Source organism: Borostomias antarcticus (assembly GCF_949987555.1).
Source record: "Borostomias antarcticus genome assembly, chromosome: 7".
NCBI lineage: Eukaryota > Metazoa > Chordata > Actinopteri > Stomiiformes > Stomiidae > Borostomias > Borostomias antarcticus.
Window position 1 is genome coordinate 4,331,559 of NC_140240.1, and position 10,157 is coordinate 4,341,715.

The 10,157-nt window shown below is 45.2% G+C and overlaps 1 protein-coding gene across 1 annotated transcript; it reads right to left on the reverse strand.

The window, feature by feature from the left end:
* Positions 1-403: 403 nt before the first annotated feature.
* Positions 404-1,942, reverse strand: LOC311311297 (G-protein coupled receptor 22-like; the record flags this gene model as incomplete). The annotated part of the gene is made up of 1 exon (XM_084440977.1): positions 404-1,942. The coding sequence occupies one exon, from the start codon at positions 1,940-1,942 to the stop codon at positions 404-406; it is 1,539 nt and encodes a 512-aa protein (XP_084297103.1).
* Positions 1,943-10,157: the final 8,215 nt, after the last annotated feature.

Here is a 10,157-nt window from a genome sequence, read left to right on the forward strand (position 1 = left end):
TACCTAATACTGAGATGCTACTCACATTTATGTGACAAATAAATAAGTGACATAAATAATATAACACAATCAACAGTTAATCATTCAACAGAATTAAGGCAAGTAATACATGGATGTGTGGCAGTGTTTTTGTGTAGTCTTGGGAGCTGTCTTAGAGTGCTTGAGTGGGTGGCATTCACATCATCTGCTGGCTAAACACTGTTTAGAGCAGTTATGTAAGCACAGATACTTCAGTATTTCAACTATACACACATGGATTGGTCTTAACATGCCGGAAGTATGACCATCAATAGCGGCTTAGGAGACGGTCCGTCAGATGTGGTCCTGCTGGTGGAACTAAACAGTGGATTTCCCTCATTAAGCAGGTGAGTACCATGAATAACATACACAAGACCCAGACACATTATTGATTGGGCATTGGTAGTGTAACACACATGTCTAGCCGGCGCTGGTTTCTCGGAGCCTCTGTCAGGCAGCGGTCAGCGGCATCACCGGCCTCCAGCTGAACCGTCCGGCCTCCCTTCCTCGGCTCTACCCAGGAGTTATGTATGACGGTGCTCCCTGGTGAGGGGTCCACCTGGAGCAGGGATACCACCCTCTTCTTCACCTTGGCCTTCAGCACGCGGCGCAGCTTCTGGCGGGTGAAGGCATAGAGCAGGGGGTGGGAGACGGTGGTGCCGTAAGCCAGGGCCAGGAACCAGAGGCGTAGGCTGACCAGGGCATCGCTGGGGCCCAGGCACAGGATCAGCACGTTGGCCACGGAGAGAGGCGCCCAGCAGCCCAGGAAGGTGGAGATGATGAGGAGAGACATCCGGAACACCCTCCTCTGGCGCTCGCGCCGGTCTCGGTGGCGCCTCACCACCCGCCGCAGGGCGATAATGGCCGACACGGAAGCCTGGACGCCAACGGGCACAGGAGAGCAGACCATGGGGGCAGAGGACAGGGCTGGCGGGGAGGTGGCGGTGGGGGTGGGCGATGGGATGAAGGGAGGGTGGGTGAGCTGCGTGGTGACGTTCACACACCCCTCCCCTCCCTCCGTCACCCCCAGACTCATCCTCTTCATCTTCTGTCGGCCTCTGTAGGAGGAGCCCCTGAAGCGGCCGACCTTCTTCCGCAGGTGGGAGCCGGTGCGGACATTCAAGGCCCGCAGGATGCGCGAGTATGTGAACAGCATGACAGCCACCGTGGTGAAGAAGATGGGCACCTGTAGCAGGAGGTGGTAGTACATGGCCAGGTCGGAGTGGTAGCCCTGCCCGCCCACACACAGAAGGGTCCGGTTCTGCCGCGCCGGAGAGGTGGCGCCGGGAGCGGAGGAGGAGGAGGAGGGGGGACTGAGCCGCCCGCTGTCCGCCCCGCTCCTGGAGAAGAACTCCACCTCAAGGAAAGGTATGAAGAAGACGGCCAGGGAGGTGACCCAGACGGCAGCCAATAACAGTGCCGCCCTTCGAGGGGTCAGCAGCCTGTTGGCTGGTCGCACGGAGATGTCGTAGCGGTCCACGCTGATGACCAGGACGTTGACGGCGGTGGCGATGCTGGCGAAGGTGACGCAGGCTTCGTGGAAGCAGCAGAGCAGGGCCAGGTTGGGTCCCGGCGGCAGCAGTAGCACCACTAGAGTCAGGGGCAGACACAGCGAGCACACGACCACGTCCAACACGTGCAGGTTGACCGTCACCATGTTGCTGACCGAGTCCACCAGGTTGGATTGGGAGAAGTAGAGCACCAGCACTGTCAGGTTGCTGCTGAAGCCCAGCACCAGCTCCAGCATGAGGAAGGCCGTCAGGGACACCTGGAAGCCCAGGGGGTAGGGCATGTACCAAGCTGGGCTGGGGGGGCCTGCCACCCCCTGGGTGCCCTCATCTCTAACCCCCATCCACCCCACGTCCACAACCGTCCCAGCCCATTCACTGGTGGTCGGATTAGGGGTGTAGCTGTCGGTTTCCATGTTGACCTCTCAGGCCTTATGCATAGCAGAAGTTCCAGTGGAAACAAACTCCCATGGTGCAGTTGGGTGGAGACTCCAGCAGGCAGGATGACAAACAGCTAAGTGACAGTCCTGGAGAGAAGGGGCTGGGGGAGAAAAATGAGAAGACAATATTGGAGCAGAGACTAAAAACATATTTGTCTGACTGCGCGGCAAGCCAATCTGTACCACTAAACTGGTGGCTTCAAATAACATTGTGCGTAGTGCTTCTCTGATAACACTATTCAACTTCTTTGCAACTTTCCTCAATTTCATTTCATTTCATTTATTGTTTATTTGGCAGGGACAGATGCATTAAACATTAATAAATTATTCGTGCAATACCATGGTATTTTTAGCTAAAGCTAATTTCCGATGCTTGTCCCTAAAAGGTACCTGTATAGGAAAAACAGGTTAAAAACAAAGAATTCAGTGTAAAATACTTCAAGAAGCTCTGTTTGCAGAGGGAACAGGTCTGGTCTTCAATCTATCACTTATATTCTAATTACCATAAGAGCTCCACCAGTCGTGTCTACACAAGCTGTCTGGAAGCTACAGCTGCCGTCAGACGGCTCTGGTAAAATACCTGTCTGGGGAATGGTAATGATGTGGAGGTTATAGGAGATCAAAAAATAGATTATAACATTTGAAAATGAAAATTAGGTTAACCCTGCTTCCTTAAAGGAGTCATGAGAGGGAAGCTTATTGCTAAGACAGTATCTATCAAAAAAGACAAAGAAGCCTATAAGAAGGAAAAGGAAAAACTGATTGAAATTGAATAACATAAGAATACACAAGACTCCACATTACCACAGACAAAAGAAATTGGGGTATATAAAAATGATCTATTCTATTCTATTAGTATGAACCCAAAGAGATTGAAACTATATTAAGTAACTATTATGGAAATGTGTATAGCCAGCCTCTGTCTGCTGATATTGACCAAATGAGAGCTTTTCTAGAAACACTGGACTTACCAGCAACTGGGAAAGACCAAAATGACCTTCTGACTTCACCCATTACAAAATAAAAAAAATAAAAATAAAAACAGAAATTGAGAAAGCAATGAGTAGGCTAATAAGTCCCCTGGAAGAGACAGTCTACCATCTGAGTGGTAACATTCAGTGAACAACTACTTGAGTCATGATTTAATTATACACTTGAACAAGGTGAACTGATCCGAAGGAAGCTGTAACATCAGTGATTCCTAAGGGAAAGAACAGTGAGTTGGCTAGGCTTCCAGACCTGTATCAATAATTAATAGATTATAAGACCAAGGTCATCTACAAGAAGGGACAGAGCCCACTCTACTTCCTTAGGAGGCTCAGGTCCTTCTTCTATTCGTCTTCTTCTTGACTTCTTCTGCCCATAAAACCCTATAGTGAAAAGGTGTGAAATTTGGCACACTGATCTGGGACAGTCCCAAGACCGTTGTCACCAAGTCTCATGTAGACACCTTAAACACTCTTGCGCCAACAACGTGCTAAGTTGGAGGTGCATTTATGCACACAACATTTGACCTGTATGCCTGAGGTACCGTTGGATTCCTTGGCTCAAGATGAATTCAACACACCCTATGACGTCATTTTTCACCATAATTAATTTTATGAAAAAGTCTACAAAATTTTCACAGGACACAACTTTTCTCCGATCTTCAGACCAAGCCTCTCAGATGGATTTTTGATTTTCGAAAGCATTCAGCTGTTACAGCCAATTAGTCCAGGTAATATGTGAAAAAACATTCACTTTTTCATAAAAGCATGAAACTTGGTACAGTACACTTATACAGTTTGGGGTCCTGAGTTCTCATTTATAAAACATTGTGTAGGCTATACTTCATACCAAAAGTGTGAGAGCACAAAACCCAAAAATGGCGTGTGCTAAAAACCTGCACCTGCACACAATTTCACATCTACCTGGAAATGTGTGCACGTTGATCAGCCTCATATCCCACCCTCTACATGACCATAATTGTCTTTAAATGGTCACTAACCCACCTCATTCATCCATTCATAAGTGCTGACTGAATTAACGACAATGACGGTGTTTCCATTGTGAAATAGAAGTCCTTGTAGCGAGGATTAAGGCAAGACTGTCTTGGTAGCTGAGTAGCAAGACTTTGGTCTCGTAAAGTGAAAAGCATAGGTTCAATCCCCATCCACACCACTGTGATTAGAATATTATACTATGAATCCTTATTTTATATTATGAAACTAATGTTTATAGTTTTATAGTTGTATTAGGATCCCCATTAGTGGTTTTAGGACAACCACTTATCTTCCTGGGGTCCACAAAAATTAAAATAAAATAACATACATACACACAAACATACAGTACGTACACATGTACACATAACATATAACATACATAACATCGCATACAGTCACATACAATTACATTACAACACATAGTACACTTATACACATAATGACATGCAGCATGACATTACAACACATAAAACAAGACACACTACTGACACAACATCTCGACATCACAACATCACAGGGACATTACAGTATACGGATAGACCCAACAACACAGTTACACAGTACATGACAGTCATGACAAGACAACAAAGTCTGTACATACACAATGACCTATCATGTGGTCATCTGCTGCATAGATAATTCCTCAATCGTGTCTTGAAAGTGAACCTGTTTTGTATACTTGCAATTATAAAGGGAAGTTAATTCCAGTCTGTGATTGCTCTACTGTATATATGACCGTGGATCTAAGATAATTTGTTCTCGGCTTAGGAAGTAGCAAATGTCCGAGAATGGTGCTCCTTGTAAAGTGATGTTGTATATTATTTGTGTAGATTATTTTGCTGTATACATTTTCTGGCTTTTCTGAAATTAACACATTCTTAAGAAAACAAAGCAGACTTACTTTAAGTGAGACCAGTAGGAGCAAAAGAGACACCAGTACCTGTAAAGGTAAGGGAGAAAATAAAAATGCCAGTGCTTCCCATTGACAGTGTGACAAATCCCTATATAGGGATAATAAGAATATCCGCACACTTTTTTTTTTAGCTCCCACTGTAATTTAATAGGGAACGTTTCGACCTACAAGGTCTTCCTCCGGTACATCCAAATACATCCAAATCCCTACATCCTCATGTAAAATTGACTGTAAATCCCATTTTTAAAGTGGATATTCAAAACATTTTGCACACGGGACATCTTCATAATATATGAAGCATGGTTTTAGGTCACCTTCAGAATACACCAGCATTGTCACGTATTGAAGTGAAAGTTTCGATAAACAGGAACGCTTCACTATGCTTTCCCATATGTAACGTATTCAGTTAAATATACAAGTATTGACATGTAGCTATAAAAAGGCAGCTAAAGAGACTGTATAAGCAAGACAGAGAGATTCAGAAATGTAAATTAGGGTTCTGCCAGTAAGATTCAGGTTAACTTTGGGATGTTGAGAAGAACTGTGATTGGATGGTGCAGGATCATCCTTGCCTCTGCAGAAGTCAAAGGGAGAAGGTTGCGTTTAGTCAGGTAGAGAGCACTCTTCAGAATCATGTACAGTACTGAGTATAATTGTCAGTAAACGTTCAAGATGTATTGAAATCTGGCGTCCAGTGTTCCTTTCATCATTTAAACTATAGAGAGCAGCATGCAAAGAAGCAAATCTGAACCTTCAGGGTGAATAAATTATTCCATAACCCTCCTAGGGAGCCCATCTTTGTCACCTTTTTCACCCCTGATTAATTTGCACCCCTGCTGAGTAGCATTTGCATTTTTATTCTGCATCACCCTTGGCTTGAACTCACAACGTTACACCAAGGGCAAGTCATGATCTTTGTTGAGCGACCTGTCAAGTGAGAAGCCATAGATAGTTTCACACTGACTTCAGCAATCACCAGGGTTGCATGTAAATGTCACCCAATCACAGGCTCGAGGCAGGTTCAGCAGATGCCACTAAATGTTTAATAAAATAAATAAAATAAAGGCACTACGAGGGGCGAAAAACAAAACCAAAGACTAAACAATAAAACCAAAGTACACCCAACAAGCGGAGAACAAAAGACAAACCTGGGAAGAGAAATTTAGGCTACAAGATGGCATAGGAAACACCAGGGATATATCGACAGCAAATAATGAACAAAGAAACCAATGAAAAATCAGTGGCACAGGTCTTCTTTCAATCAGAGTCAATTAAGCCAATTGTAGTTCTAGGGTACGCCATTTTGGCGGGGTTGCCAACATCGACGTCACTGATTGGTGGAGACGTTGCTGTTGCGATTGTGGGTAGTGTATTTTTTGAGGGGACAGGATGAGGACAGAATTCAAAAACTGTCAAAAATGCAGTTTTTGTGATTAAATTCTGAAACATGTCACACTACATCTACCATGTCATGGAATTTGTGTCAGTTTCTTTCATGAACATTGGAGATTTATTGAGCTAGAATTTAGAACCACTAGTAAAAACAAGGATATGCTGTAAAAACACATAAAAAAGACACATGAGGCTAGACAAAGGCCTGTCTGAAAAGATGAGTACTATTGAGATGGAGCAGGTCACAAATGTACGCAGGTGCCTGCCTGACCATGCAGAGCTCTAGAAGTGATGGTAAGTACCTTACACTGGATCCTAAAATTGATGGGGAGCCAGTGTAAGGAAGCTAGGATGGGAGTAATGCGACAGGGTTTGCTGGACCTAACAGGGTTTTTCCTGGCTCAGAATAGGTCTTTGGGGGGTGATGCGCACACATTTTTTGGGGGGGAAACCTCAAATAATGTGATGTATCATGACAAAACTCGATGGGAAATATTGTGTATATATCTCACAATATTTCCCATTGAGTTTTGGCATGAAACATCACATTATTTGCGGAGTAAAGCAAGTACAAAAAGCAGGTGTAAATGAAAAAGGGTGTATCCACAATGATAAATGAGGCCCCAGGGCGCTGCCAGAGATACCTACCCACTGCCAAAGCCTTTCTATTCCTGGGTTCTATCAGGATGCAGAGATCTACTGTTTCGAAAGCTGTGATAAATCTAGTAGCACCAGGACGGAGCATTCGCCCACATCAGATGTAATTTGAGACTCCTCAAACAGGAGAGCTGTTTCCGTAGAATGCTTCTGATGGAAACCAGACTGTAATTTATCAAAAATGCAGTGTGCATTCAAAGTTAAAGGCTGTTGTGTATACTGTCAACTAGGGCTGAGCGGTATGGCCTAAAATCAATATCACGGTATTGTGGTGGATACACATTTGCATAGTATTGAGACATTCACCACAGAGTTATGAATTTAGAACGAGAACTAACAGCTAGTTCAAATGTAGACAAATGTCATCATCGTGCACAAATGCGCTTTGTCCCCTGTTCTCCCTGAACAATGATGCGCATCCATGTCTGAAGCCAGAGGTGATGCATGAGCAGATGGAGGGAGGGAGTGAGTGAGGGAGGGTGAGAGAGAGGGAGTGAGTGTGGAAAGGTGATCCTTAGATCCAGATAAACAAGATTCCCCAGAGAGAGGGGCTGTTTTCTTTCCACTCCAATGTCTCACATCAACCCCCCTTAACCCTGGTTCAAGATTCAAGATCTGTTTATTAGCCATGTATACTATAAGGTTTAAACATACTAGGAATTAGTTTAGGGTAATGGTGCATTCTGGTCCACCTCAAGTCCATCACAGACCCACTCCTGGACCCTCTGCAGTTTGCTTACAAGCCAACAGGTCCGTGGACGACGCGGTGAACATGGCTCTTCACTATGTCATACAGCACCTGGACACTTATACCAGGATTCTGTTTGTGAACTTCAGCTCGGCCTTCAACACCCTCCTCCCAGCCACACTGGAGCATGGATTCTCCCTGCTACGAATGCTTGACTCGACCCGCAGATGGATCACAGACTTCCTTTCCAACAGGACACAGCGTGTGAAGCTGGGGAAGAACATCTCTGACCCCAAGTCCACCAGTACCAGCTTCCCACAGGGCTATGTTCTTTCCCCCCTACTATTCACTCTGTACACGAACAGCTGCACCTCCATCCATCAGTCTGTGAAGCTCTTGATGTTTGCGGACGACACCACCCTCATAGGACTAGTCCGCCTACAGGTGGGAGATTGAGCAGCTGTTGTCCTAGTGCGGCGGGAACAACCTGGAGCTTAATGCTCTAAAAACAGTGGAAATGGTGGTCAACTTCAGGAAGAACTCAGCCTACCCCCCCCCCCCCCCCCCCCCCCCCCCCCCCCCCCCCCCTCCACCTGGCTGCCCGGCCAAACTGAGCCATCGGGGAAGACTGTCCTTGGCCAGGGAGATGAGCAGGAACCCGAGGGTCACTTTGACAGAGCTCCAGCGTATCCTTGTGGAGATGGGAGAACCATCCAGGCAGCACTCCACCAATCAGGCCTTTATGGTAGAGTGACCAGACGGAAGCCAGTCCTCAGTAAGAGGCACAACAGCCTGCTTGGAGTTTGCCAAAAGGCACCTAGAGGACTCTCAAACCATGAGAATCAAGATTCTCTGGTCTGATGAAAACAAAATTTAATTTTTTGGCCTGAATACCAAGTGTCACGTCTGGAGGAAACCAGGCACTGCTCATCACCGGGATAATATCCATCCACCATCCCGACAGTGAAGCATGGCGGTGGCAGCATCATGATGTGTGGATGTTTTTTTGCAGCGGGAACGGGCGACTAGTCCTGATAAAGGGAAAGATGAATGCAGCTAAGTACTCCGAGATCCTTGAAAAAAACCTGCTCCAGAGCGCTTTGGAACTCAGACTGGGGCGAAGGTTTACCTTCCAACATGACAACAACTCCAAGCACACAGCCAAGAGAACAAAGGAGTGACTTCGGAGAAAGTCTGTGAATGTCCTTGAGTGGCCCAGGCAGAGCCCAAACCTGAATCCAATTGAACATCTGTGGAAAGAGCTGAGAATGGCTGTATACCAACACTCCCCATCCACCCTGATGGAGTTTGCAAGTATATGCCAAGAGGAATGGCTAAAAATCTCCATAAACAAGTATGCCAAACTCGTAGCTTCTTTCCCAAGACGCCTTGAAGCTGTAATTGCTGCCAAACGTGCATCAACCAAGTATTAGGCTAAGGGTGTGCGTAGAAAATTGCATATTTTCTAAAAAGAAATAAAACATCACTTCCTCATTATTGGCTATTGTATGTAGATGTTTGAGGCAAAAATGAACTCAATCTATTGTAGAATAAGTTTGTAATGTAATAAAACATGGAGAAGGTGAAAGGGGTGTACAGACTTTCCGGCTCAACTGTATATACTGTACAATGTGTGTGCCATTGTCTTTTTTTGTTGCAGCAGAGAACCAGATAGCGATGGAGAAGGTGAGGACGGACTCGATGATGGAGGTGTAGAAGAGTACCATCATTGCCTTTGGCATGTTGAATTTCTTGAACTGCCTCAGGAAGTACATCCTCTGCTGTGCTTTTTTGGTGAGGGAGCTGATGTTCAGAGACAAACACAGGCAGGGAAAGCTAGGGCTTAATGAAAAAGAGATTGTCCACATCACTGGTATAGCTCCCAATTGATTTATTAGGTTAACACCCTAGCGTGTGTAACGTTTCGAGCCTTCCCGGCTCTTCCTCAGTCTCACCCCTTAAAGGAGTAGTAAAGGAAAAATGCATGTTTAGCCCTGTTTTAAGGTTACTTATGATCATATACAATGGTTCAGATCCAAATGTTGACAAAGCTAGCATTTTCGAGAAAGTTGATAATTGCTCTACCACCGTTTAGGTCATACAATGGATGTGGATGGGCATCTTGAAAAATCATTCAAAAACATGTTAAACTCTCGATTTCAAAGAGAAGAAACTCACCTAGTGAACCATTGTATATGATCATAAGTAACCTTAAAACAGGGCTAAACATGCATTTCCTTTTACTACTCCTTTAAGGCTTAACCCTTGTCTCAGTGTGTTCAGGTGGATCTCGACCTCAACGGTGCCCTTCCACCACTGCCATGTGTGCCATCACAAGATGACCAGGGTGACGAGGACAGAGCTGTGGGTGGCCAGGAAAGAATACTGGATATTAAACCTGTTTAAATAAAGCTCCAATCCACCTGCATTTGTTTGTCCCCTGTCTCTAAGTTAAAAATTATTTCAGAAAATAATATAAATAATGATTAAAAATAAGCTTTTAGGGGTGCTAAGATGAAATTTACGGGTGCTTGAGCATGCATAAAAGGGGTCTAAAAT